The sequence below is a fragment of the Hyaena hyaena genome, unplaced genomic scaffold, assembly GCF_003009895.1.
Source record: "Hyaena hyaena isolate Hyena2069 unplaced genomic scaffold, ASM300989v1 scaffold_46, whole genome shotgun sequence".
NCBI classification, from domain to species: Eukaryota; Metazoa; Chordata; class Mammalia; order Carnivora; family Hyaenidae; genus Hyaena; species Hyaena hyaena.
Window position 1 is genome coordinate 3,957,449 of NW_024080678.1, and position 21,705 is coordinate 3,979,153.

Consider the following 21,705-nt stretch of genomic DNA (forward strand, 5'->3'; position numbering starts at 1 on the left):
ATGATAGTGGAAATCAAAATGAGATAACACTCACTTAAAAGGTAGATAAAAACTCAGGAAATTCTTTGGGATCTCTTTATACAGGCTTCACTTCTTAATTACAGATTCTACTACAGTCCTGTTGCTTTTTTTCTTGTGTGCAAACTGTGGAAGATCTCACTTTTATTTGGTAAAGGTGTCCATTTCCTCACATGTTTTCATTCAAAGCGTCAACTAAGGTAAACAATGCCTGAGAAAGTCTGAAGGGAGAATATTGCTCACCAATGAGTCCTGATCTGGTACTGTTACTCCAGGATAGTTCTAATTTCTTCAAGAAGGCTTAGGAAACCTGTCCTGTGAAAATTTAATTTCAATTCTATAAAAAGTGAAACACACACACACACACACACACACACATTCACACATACAAATGCATGCACACTTACCTAGAGATACAGCTGTATCTCAGGTAGCATTTTACCCTATATTTCACCCTACTCCTTTTGCCTACCTCTACCTTGGTTATTTGTCCTATGAAACTGTGTATGTTCAAAAATCTGTATCTCCTTACAGATAAAGATTATGTATTTTACCTCTGCCTCTTTTGCATCTAACATAGCGCTGGGCATAAGGTAATCAATGCTTATTTGAATTAATTTACAAGGGTGAGATATACATGTTATAAAATAGTGTTGTAACTCTTAAAAGGTTAGAAATTGCTGCGCTAAACAATGTTATTAAATGTTTTAGGCTTCTAGAGAATTTTCTAATAGCTTTGAAGATTTAAAAGGTACCATAAATTTTTCCTTCCTCCCTGCCTCCTTTGGGTTTTTTCTCCTATGTATTTCTGTGTGTCACATTTTATTTTTCATTAAACAAATATTTGCTGAAAGTCTACTCTGTACTGGGTATGCTGCTAGAAGAAAGACTATGTCAGTGACGTCAGACATAACCCCAAAGATCTAGAAAATATGGCATTTGAAGCATCTCTGCATTACTGAGATGATTCTTTCCTATTTTTAAACATATAGAAAACATAGAGAAGAACAGTAAGTACAAACAGTCATAGATCCATCTGTGTTTATGTGTCTGATTTACCTATTAGACTTTTAGTTCTTTGAGGGCAGTGATAATTACTTCATCTTGCATCTTGTATACCCAACATAGAATTTGGCACATATTGGGCACTCAATGTTTGCTGAAAAAATGATTCAGAAAAAAAAAAACAACATGACACAGCTTGAAGCTTTTTAAATTAATATCATGTCCTTTTCCCACATCTCCACTAAAGTCTTTAAAATAATCATGGAACTAACCTCTTCTGTTACAGTGTGACATTCCCAATTAACTTCTATGGACATTCACTGTTTTACCTCTAATACTCTAATACCTCCTTTGACTACACAGATACTTGTACTACTTCCCCGCTTGCACCTGGTTGTCTGTCTCTAACATGTCCTTAGGACCATAAGTTGGTCCTTATGTTTTCTCATTACATTGCACTGATAACCTGGAAAGCGCTGCAGAAGGGAATGTGTGCTAAGTAAGAGATCTCTAGAATAACATGCTTTCCTCCATCAACAAAGAGATTTAGCAAAAGTGTTCAAGCAGGAGGAAGACAAGACCATTTCATTAACTTTTCTAGAACTGACGACTTCAGGTCCTACTAAAGGAGTCTTCTGACCTCTTAAACATACTATCTTTAGGAAAGGGAGAGAATGAGAAAGGGAGGGAAGGAGGAAGGAAGTGAGGGAGACAGATGGACACCGTGTGGAATAAGGCCAGCTACTGGATAGAAAGGAATCTCCAAATTAATCTGCTGATGGTATCAGCAGGCAGGCAGGAATTCAACAAATGAGCCTAAAATGAACAAATGGCACTAATCTGCTAAGCCTCAAGAAAAACCTAGTCATTAATTTTCTGTTTTTAATGAATCGTGAATGAACAGTGATAGAAATACCTACTAAAACAGTTAAAACCAAAATGAAACATCTGTATTTTCTCTAACAGTTGAGCTGTGGTAACAGACAAAGATCTTTAAAGGTGAAATGCCCAGGGTTTGGAAAGGTATAAACTAGCACTAGTCTTCTGAAGGTCAATTTGACAAAACATATCAACAACCCTTAGAGTTTAAAAAAAAAACAACCTTTTGCCCCAACAATTTCAGGAATTTATCTACAAAATTTTACAATAAGAAAATTCAGTGTTACTATTTAAAATAGTACACAACTGCAAACAATCTAAATGCCTATACAGAGGGAATTTGTCAAAGGTTAATAAATCCTTATGAATGAATACTCAAACATAAATATACCTATTGAATATAAAATTACTTATGAAGAGTATTCCTTCGTAACGATTTATCAACCTTTGACAAGCAGGAAAATAAAATGGTACGTTATTTTTTGGTTGCAAAACTCTTTTTATTTCTTTTTCTTTTTAATGTTTTTTTTTTGTTTTTGTTTTTTAATTTATTTCTACGAGAGAGAGAGAGAGAGAGAGAGAGAGAGAGAGAGACAGCGTGAGCAGGGGAGGGTCAGAGAGAGAGAGGGAGTCACAGACTGAAACAGGCTCCAGGCTCTGAGCTGGCAGTCAGCACAGAGCCCGACGCGGGGCTTGAACCCACGAACCGTGAGATCATGACCTAAGCGAAAGTCGGACGCTTAGCCGACTAAGCCACCCAGGCGCCCCAAAACTCTTTTTATTTCTAAACGATATCTAGTTATAACCTAAATTTATTTAAAAATTGTTTTTAATATATAATTTTTTCATTTTACTTACTTTAGAGAGAAAGAGAGAGCACGAGTGAGGAAGAGGGGCAGAGGGAGGGGGAGAGGAGGGAAAGAGAGAGGGAGAAAGATAGAAAAAAAAGAGAATCCCAAGCAGACTCCATACTGAGTGTAGGGCTCGATCCCATAACCCTTAGATCATGACCTGAGTGCTCAAACAACTGTGCCACCCATACGCCCTGCAACCTAAATTTAAACAGAAAAAACAACAGCGACAGTCAAAGATGTTCTTTTGAAATCAAGGGTGAGGAACCTGGAACAACTGTCCACTCATCACCAGAGGCTACTCCTAGGAACTTTATGGCTTCAAGAAACATTCTGAAAACTACTACTCTTCAAGAACATTTACTGAGGAAAAAAAGATCAAGATTTAAAATAACTGCATTTTTGCAAAAAGAAATTATACATGTTTATATTTATATATTCTACAATGAAGAATGGTTAGAAAGATATACATCAAAACGCAAACAGTGATTATCTTTGGTAGGTTAATAGGTGATTTGTACTTTCTTATTGCTCACATGCAATTTCCCTTTAGATCTTCTACAATGAGCATGCATTTTGATTATAAGGAAAATAATATTAGTTATTTTTAACGTTATATTTTAAAATTGGATTCTTCCGTACAGTAAGTGTTCAATATCCCTTTATTTCAGTTGGTATTTAACATACTAACAATTCTTTAGGTGCTTGCTCAATTGGAGAAAGATGCCATTCATCTGATAATCAAGAAATTATTAAAATCCAAGTAGATGGGGGCACCTGGGTTGCTCAGTTGGTTAAGTGTACAACTCTTGATCTTGGCTCAGGTCATGATCTCAGAGTTCATGAGATCAAGCCTCGTGTTGGGCTCTGTGCTAACAGAGCAGCGTCTTGGAATTCTCTCTCCCTCTCTCTGCCCCTCCCCTATATGCTCTCTCTCAAAATAAATAAATAGACTTTAAAAAAATCTAAGTAAATGGGCTCTTAATGGCAAGTTTCTCTGCAACCTTATTATAGATTTTCTTTATGCTAAGTTGTAGGTACCTCCCTAAAAGGTACTCTATGCTCTCATTTTGGGGAAACACCCATACCTCCTATATTCAAACAGCTCTATCATTCTCAGTCTTCCTATCTCAGGAGATACCTTCATGGTCTTCTCTGACTGTGCTAAGGATTCTCAATCATAAGTGCGCTGTTTCTCTCCTATATATATTTGTTTACTTATTTATTACCTGTCTCACGAACAAAACTGAAGGCAGAGACTATATCTATTATTTAGCAACATATTACACAATGCCAGCATAATACCTTGTAATTGGCCATAAATATTTATTGACTGACGGAATGATTGACTAAATGTTTGCTAAAATTTGAATTTGGAGACTCACAGAGATTCAACTGGTTTAAAAATAACCTTTCCCGCACTCCTGCCTAAATGGGTTGGCAAGACCCTACTTTCACTACTGTTTAAATTTCTGATAACTTCAGTAACAGCCCAGAGTAACAGTAACTGGGCACATTTTATAATGGCTTTATCTACTGAACCACAACACACAAGAAGCCCTACATCTACTGAGAAGCCTGCCTCAGGGGTACTGATCCTTTTTCATGTATCTTTTGGAGAATAAACTTTCTATACCACAGCATGAGTATTTGCTGCTTCAACATCTTCTAAGGCTTCTTCCAGCCCCACTATGACTTCTAACTGAAGCACACTAATGAGGGCTCACCTCAATTTACTGATATATATTACATGTCATTCCAGACATATACTGATGTGCAGCCATCGACTTATACACACTTTTGTCAGGAATCTGAACAATGTGAACTACTATTTTGGGTACAATTTAAATAACAGAGGCTCCCAACAATGGCAAACCAATAGTCTCAGAAGAACTCTTGCAACTAAATGGAGAACTTAAAAACACCAAAACAGTGTAAGAAAAATAACCATAGAAGGTACCAAATAAGCATAGAGACACAATATTTTAAATACTTCCAAATATTTGGTTTCAAAGCATAAATGGAGCATGTGGGCCTTCCACATCTTCTCCTGCCAAGTCTCAGGAAAAACTGACCGTACTACAGTCATCTAAAACAGCTGTTAAGGCTGATCTTCAAATATTTGGTTTCAAAATATAGACCCATTTGCACTTTAAAACTCAGATGCCTGCATACTCCGGCTCTAGCACTACACTGAGATAATCTTCTCAAAGTAGGATTCTAGCAAAAAGAGATCTTTATTCATGGTGAGAACTGTTTCAAATGGACACAGCAAAATGCCCTAGGTTCTGAAGTCAATTGTCAGAAAAGATAATGTGCTCTGGCACCAAAATACTGCATTTCTTTCTTTCTTTCTTTTTAAGGAAGGGGCTCAATTTCACTTGTTATTTAAGGTTAAAGAGAGAGGGTAAATGTGAAATGTTAAGATTCTAGCAGCAAGGAAAAAAGTTTGTCTACTTCACTTAAAATTGTTGCCTTCCTTAAACTAACCTTGTTTAGCATATTGTTCTGGTGGGCACTTAGATGTAAACTATCAAATCTGGCTCACTTTGGGGCTGCTGTAAGGTCCAAGCCACAGAGAAGGATCTTAGTCTAGAAAAAACCTTTCTCACACATTAGTGTAATTATATTTGTTTTCTAGGACTGTGTACAGGCCTGGATATCTAGTTGTAGTCCTATATTTCTGATAGTTATCTAACACTATAACACTCTAGGAGACTAGGATGATAGGTGGTAGGGCATCTTTTACTCTACTAAGCAGACATCAATTCTGATTGGTCAGTTTCAACTGGCCTGATTTATCTTATCTTTTCTTGAAGATGGCAGTCATTTTAAATGCCTATAAACTGTAAAACCACATTGTTTTATTTCCCTTCAACTCTTTATCACTTAAATCTTATTCCTCAAAGAGGCACTTAAAAAAAAAAAGACATGTGATAGTATAGCTCAGAATAGGAACTATATTTGGCATCTTACAAAATAATAATCCATATTAACTATATTGGAATTAATTTTTTTTTAAGTCTATAAAAAAATAATAGTCCATCTTCATCCTATTTTTCCAGCAAGTTACACAAATGGAAAGTAGAACCTAGCAGGCAGCTCTAGTGATGCCCCTGGCCAATTAAATAACAGGCAGAAAAGAATATTCTTCTCAACCTTACCTCTTTATGTGCCTTCCAACTGTCTACTGTCACATTGAAGAGAGCTTTGAGGGCCTCGATGGCACAGTCTGTCTCCTGAGGTGAGAGAGGAGGTCCGTTACGGTCTATGGCCGATTCATACTCATCGGTCCACTTGATGCTAAAGGCACTTTCCAAGATCTGGGTTAGCAGCGCTAGTCCCTGGAGCTCATAGCGCAATTGTGACCTGATGTCGGTGTGCAAAAGTGACAGGAGGAAGAGCAAGCGCAAGTCGAAGCATTTAATGTCACTGATAAACTTTCGGTCCTTGCACTTTCTCAGGAGGTTACAGAGCTTTGCAGCAAGGTTAAGTTCCAGGCTGAGCTGCTGTGCCATCTGACTGTTGAACACTATGTTACACAGACATTTTAACGACTCCACAATAACTGGGAACTCGGACACCTTCTCCAAAGAATCATCCGACTCATTTAGCTTGGCTAGTCGCAGCAGTATCTGCATATTTTCCTTGGTTGTTACAGGAACTAAAACCTTTTTGTCTCTGGAGAGAATGCGGAGAACTTCCAGGCAGGACACTTGACATGTTGTTGGGATGTCCTTTACAAGGACTTTAAATATGCCTTCACAGAGTTTCTGAAAAACAAGAATGAGTATGTAAAAGTCATTATTTGGCTTAAATGATTTAAAACAGAATACTTCTCTACCAACGTATGTAATAACAGTCAGGTTCTGGCTAGAAAAGATTTTTACTTTTTTTAAGTCACAAAATGTTGGAGTGAAAGAGACCTTATATTTGCTGCACTTCCTTTACTTTGCAGATAGGGAAGTTAAAGGCTAGAGAGACTGAATTAGTTGTATAGGGCCAGAGTGAATCCATCAGTTCTTACATAGCTTTGTTCTCGACAGATTTTTAACATCAGACTACATAAAATACCAGGATAGAGGGCAATTAGTCTGAATCATAGCTGATGGGCCCAAAGTATACACTATCTATCTTGCATTTTTTGAAAGTTAATTATTCCTGTCTTTGCTAAATTTAAGAACCAATGTTCATTCTTCAAAATTCAATCTAGCTTTCTTCTCCATAAACTGCAGGTCTGGGTCTCTCAAGGTCATGTCTTATATATGGACCAAGTAGGTATAACTATTTTATTGCTGACCATTTCTGTACCTGTTTCATTTTATAAAAACAACAGCACCAACTCGGACTGACGTGAGATTTTACCAAGTTTGTATTAACCTACCATCAGACTTTAACTCTTTAAAAAGAGGCTATCCATGGGTCAAGCATTATGATCTTGGCAGGAAACCCAAGCTGTGTGTACCTTCTCAGGTACATCCTGGTTGTACAGCTATGGAAATGTCAACTTTAAATGTACAGCTGAGCCCTGAACACCATAGGTTTGAACTGCACAGGTCCACTTATAGATGGATTTTTTTTCAGTAAATACAGTGTAGTATTATAAATGTATTTTCTCTTCTTTATGATTTTAACACTTTTCTCTAGTTTACTTTATTGTAAAAGTACAAATCCAATAACATACAACATACAAAATTGTGTTAATTGACTCTCAAGTTATTTGTAAGGCTTCTGGTCAATAGTAAGCTATTAGTAAGTTAAATTTCTGGGGATTCACTAATTATACAAGAGTTAAATAATTTTTTTTCCTTTTTTTAAATAAATTTTTTAACATTTATTTATTTTTGAGACACAGAGAGTGAGCAGGGGAGGAGCAGAGAGAGAGGGAGACACGGAATATGAAGCAGGCTCTAGGTTCTGAGCTGTCAGCACAGAGTCTGACACAGAGCTCACACCCACAAGCCATGAGATCATGGCTGAAATCGGACGCTTAACTGACTTAGCCACCCAGGTGCCCCATATACACATAAGGTTTTTAATTGTGCAGAGGGCTGGTGCCTCTAATCCCCCACATTGTTCAAGGGTCAACTGTACTATTTTCTCTAGGTGAAGGTAGGAAGGAAATTAACTTGATAAGCTGAAAAAAATTTGATAACAATGTCAACTCTAACCCTGCCATCCCTGATGACTAGAAGGGACTTTCATTTAATGTCTTACTATCATCATTAAAGCACTTAGAAAAAAATTTTTAAGTTTATTTATTTTGAGAGAGTGAGCAAGCAGGGGAGCAGCAGAGAGAGCAGGAGAGAGAGAATCCCAAGCAGTCTCTGTGCTGTCAGCGCAGAGTCTGATGTGGGGCTCAATTTCACTAACCGTGAGATCATGCCCTGAGCTGAAACCAAGAGTCAGACGCTTAACCAACAGACTGAGACACCCAGGAGCCCCAAAGCATTTTTTTAAATGAACCAAAGTTTGGGCAGTGGGGATAAGTATAATGTGCTCATTATAAAAATACAAAAAAACAGGTAATTTTTCTCTGATTTCTGATCTTTCATATCCGAGACACAAAAACAAAGCAAACAACAAAACCAAACCAAACCATATTCTACATACTGCTTCCTATGTGGCAAATTTCTGGGGATGGAGTCAGATAACCTTTGCACCCACGTAACTTTACCCAAGAGAGAACTCATCTACATTTCTGCTTAAGAAAAAAACACATAATAAATAAGGTATTATAAATTATGTGTGAATTTGGAGTTCTACGTATCTAGTAAAATATTCACTCTTACCTCCTAACTTTCTTTTTTTTTTTTATATATATATTTTTTTTATTTATTTCTAGGAGAGAGAGAGACAGCGTGAGCAGGGGAGGGTCAGAGAGAGAGGGAGTCACAGACTGAAACAGGCTCCAGGCTCTGAGCTGGCAGTCAGCACAGAGCCCGACGCGGGGCTCGAACCCACGAACTGCGAGATCATGACCTAAGCGAAAGTCGGACGCTTAACCGACTAAGCCACCCAGGCGCCCCTACCTCCTAACTTTCTAAAGCAAAAATAACAACAGCAACAATAAAACCCCCTAAAATCTATAGACAATATGGCTCCTTTCTTGCTCTACCTTCAGACTCAAGCAAGAAAAAGAACAGAGTATGAATACAAATTTTAGGAATAGACAAGGCTATAGACCAAAGGGACTAAAACACTGGGATATAAAAAGGCTACATGAAAGAAATTAGAAAGCCTTCAAAATTTATATTTAAAAACTACTTCTGGGGCACCTGGGTGGCTCAGTCAGTTAAGCATCTGACATCAGCTCAGCTCATGATCTCACGGTTTGTGAGTCTGAGCTCTGCGTCAGGCTCTCTGCAGTCAGCAGAGCCTACTTTGAATCCTCTGTCACCTTCTCTCCTTACCCCTCTCCTGCTCATGCTCTCTCTTTCAAAAATAAACAAACACTAAAAAACAAACAAACAAAACTACTTCATCTACAGGTTTCCTGGAGATCAAGTGGCAACCAAAGACAAGAGTTCTAATTTTAAAGCAGTTTTCGGTCAGACTTGTTCTTAAATATTCCATTTCTCATTATAGACGTGCCTCACGTACTGACTGTTAAGTAGCTTTTTATTGTAATCATAATATATCTTGAAAATTAAACCACTTTTTGGATAATAACACTTTCCTCTCTGCCTTTTTTTTGTCCTACAACTCAAAAAATAAAATCAAAGACATACCCAAAATTGTATGTATCACATACAACAAAAGTGATAATTAATAGACATACCTATTGTGTACTCAATATAATAATTTACATTCAGAGAATATTATAAAGACCAAATTAATAAATCACATACATTTTGATGAATCAGAAAAATTTTGCTTTGGGGGATGCCTGGATGGCTCAGTTGGTTAAGCATCCAACTTTGGCTCAGGTCATGAGTTCGAGCCCCACGTTGGGGCCTGCTTCAGATTCTGTGTCTCCCTCTCTCTCTGCCCTTCCCTGCTCATGCTCTGTCTCTCTTCTCAAAATAAATAAATATTTAAAAAAAGAAAAGAAGAAGAAAAATGTTGTTCTGCATTTGTACACCAAGCTAGAGAACTGAAGAAGGAGCAGTCTTTACACCTTTTCCATCTGTTGAGTGCATGTACTCCTTTCGTCTTTCAAAGATGCTCTTGTATTTCACCTTTATTCTGCCCAAAAAGTATTTTTCTATGCTGTGACTTTTTTTTTTCAGTTGATTTCATGCTTCCTCTCTTCATGTTCTGCTCTCTTCAAATACTTTCCATAGCCCCTTGATGCCCACAGAACACATCTTGGAATGAGCCCAGTGCTCCTTTTCCTACTGCTCTCCCTGTCACACACACTCCCTCCCCACCCCACCCCACCCCCGCCTTTTTTCTCAAGTGCTCCAAAATCACTCCCAGTCCCTTGACCATACCTGTCCTGAGCTCCTTCCCTGCTGTTTCTTCTATGACATGGAAGGACATGCTACCATGCTCACCAGTCAGAAGTCCCCTCTTTTCTCAGCTTTAGTCTGAAGACTGAGGGGTCTATATGCTTCCATAGTCACTCCTTCTTTTGCTATTTGTGCTTCCAACAAGAACTTAGTTTTTGCTTTTGTATAGAGTAAGTTGTTGGAGCATCTCACTCCTTCTCTAGGCTCCTAGAGAAGAGAGGTTATGTTTCATCTGTATCCCTGTGGCTGGCTCAGATGTGCTATACCTATTTTTAAGTGCAAGATAACCACAAATTTCTAACCTTAAACCTACTACCACCTGACTCTCCAGCATCTTCCAAAGAATGACTCCTTTGTATTCCCCTTCCACCAGCCACCACTATCAAGTCTTCTCTTCCTCTTTTTGCAAGTATAATAAACTGTCATTACATTAGAGGTTAGGTATAGACTATTTTTATTTACTTTCAAAATATTTATTTAGATAAACTTGTTTTTATTGTTCAACTGATACATATTTTAATCTCAAATTATTTTGATATCTCAGATAATTACAAAACACATTTTTCTATCAAAATTAATGGAAATATTTTCCAATTTAACAATTTACACTTAGAGTTTGGGTTCTCTGTAATGAACTAAAGTCATAAAGCAAAGCTGAGGTATGCTTACAAAGTATAATTACCAAAAATCAAAGAGTCTGAGAAAGAGCCCTTTTAAAATGCTCACTAGCTTAGCAAGGCATGGCTATTTCTATAAAGTTAGACTATAGGACGCAGGAGGAGATACTCAAAAGAAAGATCCCAATGGTTCCCCAGTGTTAGTATTAGCATCACCAAAAATTTTTAGTAGTTTGTTCCTGAATTGCAATCCTGGAGCCTACTACAGCAGTGGTTGTCAAACTTCATAATGAATCATAGTCAGCTAAAGGGGTTGTTAAAACACATATTTCACCCCAGAACTTCTGATTCAGTTGATCTTGAGTGAAGTTCCAAAATTGGGACTTTTAACAAGTTCCTAGTTGCTGCTGCCAATTCAGAAGCTACACTCTGTGAACCACTGAACTATGGTTAACAATGGACTGACACAACTTGGATGTTAGAGGAGTGGGTTAAATGAGAGCAATGGACCAGATAAACATAGAAAAGTAGGCTGAGTTGAAAGCCATTAGTACAAATACCTTAACTTCTCCTTGACTGTCCTCAAGATGAATAGGGTGTCAACTGTCTGGTCACATTACCTTTCTTATCTTAAATATTAAAAACTACTCCAGGTGTGAAATATATTACTTGTTGAAGGTCAATGGTCCTGGACTTGAAACTTGTTCAACTTACCATGGATTCTAGAACCACAGCAGTGTTGTGATGAAGGCAAAGGTTCTGGATTTAAATTCCTTGTATGCAAACCTTGGCTCTTCTACCATCTTCTAATGGTGTGACTGTGGCAACTTACTTGGCCTCTCTGGGCCTCTTTTACTGTAAGAGTTAAATTATATCGCACACGTATAGCCCTTAGAATAGTGCCTGGAATGTGCTAAGTGTTCACTATAGGTTTTATATATTATTATAAAATAAAATCTCAGAGTCCTCAGTTTAGCATTTAGGATCTCCAACCTACTTTTTCAGGCTTCTCTTTGATACTGTGCTCCTATCAACCCCTCCTCTTTAGCTAGATTTCTTTCCAAATTATCTCATCCTGAGCTCTTTTGCTTTCTTACTGCCTCCCTTCTGCATGCATTAGTTCTTCTTCCTCTTTGACTATTCAAGTTTTAACCATTCTCTAAAGCTAACCTCAGAATTCACTTTTAAGAAAAATGTTTGAGTCAGTGAGAGAGAGAGAGAGGGAGAGAGACAGAGACAGAGCACACAAGCAGGGAGAGGGGCAGACAGAGGGAGAGAGAATCTGGAGCAGGCTCCACGCTGTCAGCACAGAGCCCACGCGGGGGCTTAATCTCATGAACTGAAAGGTCAAATCATGACCTAAGCTGAAATAAAGAATTCACACTTACTGACTGAGCCACCAGGCACCCCTAAAATTCACTTTTGATATAAAATTTTTCCTAACTACTCCAGCCCCCAACATTCTTCCTCTCTAAGGAATATCCAAACAACAACTTGCAGTAATCATTGATGCTCAGTACACTCTTCCCGTTACTACTAAAAGCTCTGTGATGGCAGAAAGGGCACTTTTTTTTTTTTCAGGACAGAAGAAAATATAAACTGTAGTGGCTTCTGAATTAGAAAGAGCTGGGTATATTACTAGCCTTTGCTACTGTGTAATTCAGACATGCTATTTAACTTCTTTAAGCCTCACTTTCCCATATGTAAAATGGGAACCGTATCATCTATATCTCATAGGGCTATTGTGAAATAGACTCTGGGACATAATAAGGACTCTATAAATGGTGATTATTATTATTCATATTCTTCATAAATCCTCATAACCCTCAGTAGAGCAGCTAGCACACAAGTTAGCACCCAAAACATAAATTGACTAGATTAAGTTCTTCAAATCTAAAGGATTAGTAGAAGCCTATTGATGTTGTCTGGACATTTCTCCTTTCTAAGAAGGAAAGAGAAGTAGTAAAGGCTATTCTTGTGATTGGACTAGTAAGATGGTTTTCCCCATTGGTAAAAAAGTCTTTTTATATGAGCAGTAGAACTTAGATGTCTTCATATAAAGTTCTTTTTTCTGAAGAGGTTAAATTACTTAAATATATATGTTCTTTAAAATATAGAATGCGCTGGGGTGCCTGGGTGGCTCAGGTGGTTAAGTGTCCGACTTTGGCTCAGGTCATGATCTCATGGTTTGTGCGCTCAAGCCCCGTATCAGGCTCTGTGCTGACAGTTCACAGCCTGGAGCCTGCTTTGGATTCTGTGTCTTCCTCTCTCTCTCCCCCTCCCCTGCTCATTCTCTGTCTCTTAAAAAGAAATAAATGTTAAAAAAAACAGAAAAAAAAATGTAAAATATAAAATTCACCAAACTATTAAAGAAAATAGGGAAACATTCGTGTGTGTGTGTGTGTGTGTGTGTGTGTGTGTGTCTGTATGTGTACCATGTGATCATGAGCTGAGCTGAAATTAAGAGTTGGATATTTAACTGACTGAGCCATCCAGGCACCCCTAACTGGTATATTTTATATGCAGGAGACAGAAGTATTTATTCCTAGTCAATCTACTTGATTATCAGTAACATATGCATATTACTTTAACACAGAATTACAATCATCACATGTATTTTGTGTCTTGACTTATTTTTAATTATCAGCATTTTTCCACATTGCTACAGAATCCTTATCAAAATAATTTTAAATCAATGTAGTTATGTTAAATGACTTCTGTTCTCAGTAAGCCTCTAGCATGAAATATAGCAGAATCCAGAACGAGCAGTGGACTTATTAGCATCAGAAGGGGTGGTTTCATAATTTTAATAATTATAGTGATGTTTGCCTATGTGCTGTACAGTGTACAAAAAATTTCTCACATATGTTTTTCAATGTAAGAAATGTTCACTAAACACTTAACTATTGCCTAAGGACACTTAACTAAGAAGCAGAAGGCCAGGACTTAATCCAGATCATCTGACTCCAATGTGATTTCCACTTCAAGTCAATGATTGTACCACAGGGCTCTCTCAGGTATTAACTACGATCTTGAGTATGTCACTTTATTAGGCCTATTTCTTCACCTATACTATGCATTAAGATCTCTAAGGCAACCTTCTTCCAGTTCCAGGACGGTAAGCTTTTCACTCTGAATCTGTAAAACTAAGATCAGCTTTGGCTTTTGCTATGAAGCAAGAAGAACATGCTATAAAGCGTATGTGAGCATTCAAATGATCTATCATCATTTATATACTTTTTTATTTTATTTTTTTTATTTTTTTTTAATATATTAGATGTATGATTTGGTTTTTTTTTTTTTTTTAAATATATTAGATGTATGATTTGGTTTTTTTTTTTTTAATTTTTTTTTTTTAATGTTTTTTATTTATTTCTAGGAGAGAGAGAGAGAGAGAGCGTGAGCAGGGGAGGGTCAGAGAGAGAGGGAGTGACAGACTGAAACAGGCTCCAGGCTCCGAGCTGGCAGTCAGCACAGAGCCCGACGCGGGGCTCGAACCCACGAACCGCGAGATCATGACCTAAGCGAAAGTCGGAGGCTTAACCGACTAAGCCACCCAGGCGCCCCCATTTATATACTTTTTTAAAAGGTGATTTCTAAAAGTATTAAAAAATAAAAGTCAAGTTTTATACATAAAAAAAGAGTCTTTGCTTAAAATACAGACATAATAGGAGGCACCTGGGTGGCTCAGTGGGTAAAGTGTATGACTTCAGCTCAGGTCATGATCTTGCGGTTTGTGAGTTGAAGCCCCACACTGGGCTCTGCGCTGACAGCTCAGAGCCCACTTTGAATTGTCTCCTTCTCTTTCTGCCCCTCTCCCGCTCACAGTCTGTCTCTTTCTCTCAAAAATAAGTAAACATTTTTAAAAAATTAAAAAAACAGATATAATAATTTCCTATACTCTGGCAACCTGACAGAAAAGTGCTACTCAAACAGGTCTACAGACTGGTGCCAGTTCACAAACTGTTACTGGACTGCACTGAAATAGGTACACAAACTGAAATAGGTATAAAAAAATTGGGTTTCCATTTAGAAACATTTACAGTAATCCAACTTTGCTGTGACTATCAAAGGATGTGATTATCTCTTTTAATGTTTCATTTTTATTGTATTTTATGGAAGCACTGGTCTACTGCAAATTAGGGACAAATTAACAAAACAAACAAAAACCCTGGCCCTTCACCATAAGTAATTTAAGGAGCACTGTTCTAGAGAATGCATCTTATCCTGTATAAGTTTTCTTCAACTATATAACCAGAGCAGTAAAACTAACTCAGATCCCACATTCATGAGGGACTAAGTCTCATAAATATCCTCATCTAAGATTTAGTTTAATTGCTGAGCACCGTATTGAAAAACTATTATCAGTATCCACCAAAATCCATTCTCCCCTCCTGATACAGTAACAGAAATGTGGCAAGACCCATGATTGCCTACCTGTGCCACATTCCTCAGCTGCTCTGAGGCCACATGACCACATGACTGAGCTCTTGCCATTGGAATGTACGTGGACACGTTACAAGCCATTTCTGTGTTTGGCTCTCTAAGACAGTGGGCATGCTTTCTCCGCTTTCTTGTCCTATTCTGTAGCCCAGAACGTAGCAGCCCGGTATATGCTAGGACAATGCTCAGATAGTAAAGCATGACTTGACAACTCAGAAGGAAACAGGGCAACTGAATAAATTTACAAAGCAGTTACTCACCTACCTAACCAGAACTGATCACCTCAGAACTGTTACTTGAAAAGATAATAAAACACCAATGTTCCTCAAATCACTTCTATCTTGGGGTCTCTTTGTTGCCACAGGTTAGCTTTAAATTTAAATAAAATGCACCTTTGAAATACAATGTCTCATCAATATCTCATACAGAACTTCTTATACCATCATTCCATAAGTAACAGAAGTTACATTTCACCTCAATGACGAAGCAACTACTCTCTATATCTAATACAAAAAGTTAGTCCAACTTAGCCTAGTTGTGCTATGGCTGGTTTATCTATTCATTTGTTTATCTATTCATTCATTCATTTATTCCTCAAGAATACAGCAAGTGTCTATTTCAGATATCCAAGGCAATGTCCTTGGTACTGGGTAGACAATAGCAACTTCTAAGGAAATTAAAATTGAATGGGGGAGAATTACAAAGAAATACAAGCCATTGATTAGTGTGATAAGTGCTCTGATAGGTCTAAGCCAGAATTTTTCAGCCTCAGCACTACTGACCTTTTGGACTCCATAATTTTCTCAGGGTATTTATAAGAAATTTAACAGCATCATTGGCCCTCACCCACTAGATACCAGTAACACCTCCCTCACTACCACTATCCAATCACAGCAATCAAAAGTGTCTCCAGAAACTCCCAAATGTCTCTTTGGGAATAAAATCACTTCCCAGTGAGAATCACTGGTTTAAGTGTAAACTACGGTAATACAAATCTCAGGCACCTAATCCAATCTTACGGGAGGGATGTAGACCAATTCAGGGAAAGATTTCTTAAGGGAAAGATCTGAAATGTACACATTCAATTTCCATTCAATCATTTAACAAATACTTGAATGCCTACTATATTCAAGGCGCTGTGTAATGTGAGAAGTGTACGGTGGTGAGCAAAACAAGCATTATTCTGTTATGTGTTATGGGGATGACAGTCTAATGGGGAAGATAAAAAATTAAAATAAGAGAAATGAACAGGATGGTATGACTGAAAATAATTGGAAAAAGGATCCATTTTAAAGTGAAATTTAAGTCAAGTTCTGATGGTGAGAAGGTGCTAAATGTGCAAAGAAAGAGCATCGCAGGCAGAGCCTGGTGTGTTTAAGGTCCTGAAAGCCAGGGTGGGGGAATGTTACTGGCAGAGTACTCTGCTATGTAACTGGAGAGAAACCTGGCACCAGATCATGTGGGGGTTTACAGGCCACAATAATGAGATTACACTTTAAATGCTATGACAAGTCACTAAAGGAGTTTAAGCAAAGGAGAAATATAACCCAATTAAAACTTTTTTGAAAATCACACTGACTGGGGTGCCTGGGTGGCTCAGTCAGTTAAGTGTCAGCCTTTGGCTCAGGTCATAATCTCATCATTTGAGGGTTCAAGTTCCACATCAGGTCTCTCTGCTGTCAGTGCTGAGCCTGCTTTGGATCCTCTGTCCCTCTCTCTCTGCCCCTCCCAGGCTCATTCTCACTTTCAAAAATAAATGAACATTTAAAAAAAAAACAAAAAACACCACACTGGCTGCTGTGTGGAAAATGGATTGGAGGGGAATAAATACAGCTTCAACTAGAATGGAAGCAGCAGAGAAGGAGAGACGTGGATGGATTTGATATGTATTTTTGAGAAACAGGTTTTGGGGAAAATTATGTATAGAGATACATTAAGTTTGCAATGCCTACAGAGATGTCAAATAGAAAGTTGAATATGTGGCTGAAGCCCTAAGCAGCCATCAGGGCTACATCTTCTCTATGAGTAAAGGTACTTGGACCTATAGGAATAGATTACCTACAGTAAAATATATAGAAAATAGAAGGAAGATGAGAGAGCATGAAAAATGCCAACACTTAGAGGCTGGGAGGAGGAGAACTTGATAAAAGAGACTAAGAGTTACAGCTGGAAGCAAGAGGAAATTTAGGAGTGTGGTGCTCTGGAAGACAAGACAGGAAAGAAAATATTTTATAGAGGGAGTAGTCAACTGTTTCCATTGCTGATGAAAGATCAAGTAGTGTAAGGATTTGGCAATGCTATATCACCAGTGATCCTGATAAAAGCAGTTTCTGCATAGTACCCAGAAGGAAATGGGGAATCTATTGCAAAGTATTAAGCAGGAGGAGGACATCAGACTGTGCTTTGAAATTATCATTCTGATGGTAATATGAAGAATGCTCAAGAAAGGGGCCAGAACCGGAAAAAGTTAATGAGGTAAGAAATGACGGTGATGACGTGAACTAAGCAGAGAAGTAGAAAGTAAGAGATTGTAAGAGGCATCTGGCTGGCTCAGCTGGTAGAACATGTGACTCTTGATCTTGGGGTCATGAGTTTTAAGCCCCACCTTGGGCATAGGGCCTACTTAAAAAAAAAAAAAAAGCTAAGTAATTTTAAGGAAGTAGAATTGATTGGATGAGTGGTAGAGTAGTTGTCAGGGTAGAGAAGAAAGAGGAGACAAGGAACACGTCAGATTTCTAACTTGGACAACTTGGATGATGGGGGTCTTAATCATTCAGGAGATAGGGAGCCCATATCCTAAAGCTGGTAGCAAAAAAGAGAATGATATTGCTTGGTAGACATTTCTCCTTAATTGTCCCACAGTGGAAACTTCAAATAAAATATATCTAAAGTCATTAACGAGGAAGGGGTCAGATCCTCCCCCAACATACATCAACCTTCCCAAAACTCATTCTCAACTTATTATCACAGTATATTTGATCTGGGCTGAGAAACCTACTCTCTGCTACCTGTGTGAACATATGTGCCTTTTGTCGTGTTATTTCCTGTATTTAGAATGTCTTCTTAAACCCTGACCTTCTGAAATAATTTGTATCTTCAAGGCAAATGTCATCTCTGTAATCTTAGAAGATTCTACCTCTACCACTTTTATAGCACTTAACACCTCTGACCTTGAATTATATTTATGGAGGCTTATTTCTCTCATCAGCGTTCGGGGGGGCAGGATTTGTCTGATATATTTCTTTTTCTTCCACAGCTACAAAGATGCTGTCAAATATGCTAAATATGTACTTATAAACATATATACAAAGTGCAGCATCTTCAAAGCACTATGTGCTAAATACAGAGTTTTATGTCCAAATAGGCCATTAAAGTTCTGGGCTTAATTCCTAGGTGCCACTTATTTATTTGTGTGATTTTTAATAAATTGGTCAACTTTTTACATTTCCTCATCTGTAACATGGTATTACGATACCTATTCATAGGGTTGTTGGGGGAATTAAATGAGACAGTGTGCATGAACTGCTCTCAGATAAAATAAATACCCACTAAATGTTATTTAACATAACTACAATGCATGTGCCATGCCATATATAGTATTACCATACACTTTAGTAAGAGGCTACATGCTATAATAAAGAATAGGACTCAGTGTTCATTTTGCTGTATTTTTTTTTTTACCTGTATGATCTGGGCAAGTTACTTGGTTTTGCTGAGCTTTAGTTTCATTATGTTTAAAATGGGGATAATATGCATTATGGTGTTGTTTTAGTAAATAAGATGTTGGTACATAGTAAGAGCTAAAATTGTACACTTCCAAGAACAAGACCTTTAATTAAAGATCTCAGCCAACAGCAGTATCTTGAAGGAGGCTTGTTTTTATGATTGAAATAATATGTCTATATGTAGGTTTGACATTTAGTTTTCTCTCCAACATCAACATTTATCAAAAGGATGTAAAGAGCTGAGATTTTAAAAAGTCTTTACTATTATTTGGGAAATTCAAGTAAAGATTTATATATTAATTTAGAATAAAAACGGGCCAATGATTGAATAACTAAATCAAAATGAAATAACAGTGAACAGAGAAAGTGAACATTGCCAAAGACATGCACTAGTGTCTGTTTTATTTATAAGAAACAGGAAAATTCAATAACTTTCCAGTTCAAGCTGGAAAGAGGGGCAGGGTACACACATAGCACAGGCACCGAGTTCAACTTGGCAGTAACCCTATGATAACTACAGGCCAGAAAACAGCTGAAGAGCCAAACAAAATGAGTGTAATTTACAGAATCAGAATATTAAGAGTTAGAAGGGGCTATAGTGACTATTTAATAATAACAATCACTGGCAGTTGCAAAAGGTGCTATAAAAAAGTAGATATTGGGGAGAATAAGTCTGAGAAATTTATAAAGCTTATTAAAGTATTAAAGATTCTCAGATATACAATGGAAAAGAAACCTGTTTAATTTTTTAAAACTGCTATTTCCTTTATTTGACCACAGAATCCTTTTAAAAAATAATACCTGATAATATACTCAAGACTCGGGAATATTTCTTTTATTTTACAGATATGAAAACGGACTCCCAGGAAGGCTAAATTATTTGCCTAAGGTAGCACAGAAAGCTAGAATGCAAAAGGAGACTCAGATTCTTACCTGTCAGTCCTTTCTCTTTTCATTCTACTGGCATTTGGTGATGTGTAAGAAATAAAGCAAAAATGGTTGTTCCAACATTGAAAGCAATTCTGGGTTAAGCTAGGCCTGTGAAAAGAATTATTGAGGTCTGCTTTTGTTTTCCCTCCTTAAATAAACAGACGTAAGTCCTTAAACATGGTTCTATTTACTATCACTTTTTTTTTTTTATTATTTAATGGTTCTGTTCTTCTATTTTCGTGGAAGTAAATACCTATTCTTAGAGTCTACTACTTTCTCTCTAATAAGAATGGACTCCTGCCCACCCCACTTTTTGTCCATTATGTCCACAACATTAGCCCCATGCTTGATTTATGCCCTTGCTCCAACCAGTGCTCCTATAGTGATGGGATAGGACCCTGCTCTTAAAATAGACTATGCACATTCATCTGGGAGATGTGGCACAGTGCCAGGGATACTTAAAGTCACAGGACAATCCTAGTACATCCTCTTTAACCACTGGTTTACTAAAAGATTTAGTGGGGGCAGGGTGGGGAAGAATTTCTACATGAAAATAAATACATTAAAACTCATAATACAAAAAGTCACATGAATTTTAAGATTAAAAAATAGGATATAAAAGGAATATTGTAGCTAAGGCACGATCCATTGAATGATACCTCCGTGGTCTCTCAAGGTTGTGCCTACTCTCTCCTCTGATGGATGTCACTGGATATATATTCCACAGGGATCTAATTTTAGTTCATAACTGGAGTTGAAGGTCAGCCACCTAAATGTGATAGTTCTAAACTTTTGCCCTCTGTGTACAGCACATGTGAGAGAGAGAGAGAGAGACAGAGACAGAGACAGAGCGTGTGTGTGCGCATGTGCACATAAGACAGAGAAAAAGAGAGAGAGGTATTAAATTCTAAAATAAGCTTATTATAATTAACAGAACAATGTTGTCAGTTCTACAAGACAGATCTGTTAAAAATGTGTATTTTAAAGAAATATTATACAATCACTGACTCACTGCCAGAATTCTTAACTGGGTTTTTTAGTAAAGGTTAGAGAAAGGATTCTGGAGGTCAAATTTAGAATTTCTGTATAAAAAGATAAGGATTAAATTTTCTAAATGAATACTCATGCAGCTGGGTCCATATGGTATTTAGCTTACTATTATTGGTATACACTTTTGTGTTTCTTTTTCCTGCTTATAGTATGGGAAGTGATAGTAGTTCTCACTTTTTACGTAATGGATACTGTCCCTGTGAATAAGGTTTATCTCATTTCCTAAATTTCACCTCTAGTTTACCTTAATGCACATGTACATTTTTTAGTAAGACAATCTTTCTGGCTCTGTTCTATACCATGGTAATCCTGCCAAAAAGATTGACAAGAAAGTGCAGAGGAACAATAATTATGTAAGTTTGGCTCAAGTTTGTTTGCTAATTAGCAATCCTGAGAAAGACATGTTGCATCATCAAGAGTTCATTAAGGGATAGGAAAGACCGCTTAGGTGCAAATGAAAACTCACAAAATCAGCTGCCCATCCTTTCTCAACTAAGGGCAGAAATGGGCATGTCAAAACTTTTTATTTCTCTTCAAATACAGTACCAGCCAACTCTGCTAAGCCCTTCTCATCACTATCTATGTAAAACATAGTTTAGTATTTTAATATATCAGCAAATACAGAAGTATCATCATTTGTTGCTTATCATAATTTACCAAATAAGGGCTCATTAACTCACTTAATCTTTAGAGAATTCTTAGCACAAGAGATTGTTTGATTATGCAGTATACT

General features: G+C 37.4%; 1 protein-coding gene across 5 annotated transcripts in view; it reads right to left on the minus strand.

Moving 5' to 3' along the window:
* The window catches only part of RIC8B (RIC8 guanine nucleotide exchange factor B), a 100,534-nt gene that overhangs the window by 56,419 nt on the left and 22,410 nt on the right, over positions 1–21,705 (minus strand). For 4 of the 5 annotated variants that reach the window (XR_005528147.1, XR_005528146.1, XM_039230453.1 and 1 more), the window contains exon 3: positions 5,918–6,526. Coding sequence is in view for 3 of the 5 variants with exons in the window: in XM_039230453.1 (XP_039086384.1) it covers positions 5,918–6,526 (609 nt within the window). In the remaining 2 variants the exon portion in view is untranslated. Of the gene's footprint in view, positions 1–5,917; positions 6,527–19,925; positions 19,946–21,705 lie in introns of those variants that run through there. The other variant, XM_039230454.1, reaches the window with a different exon arrangement.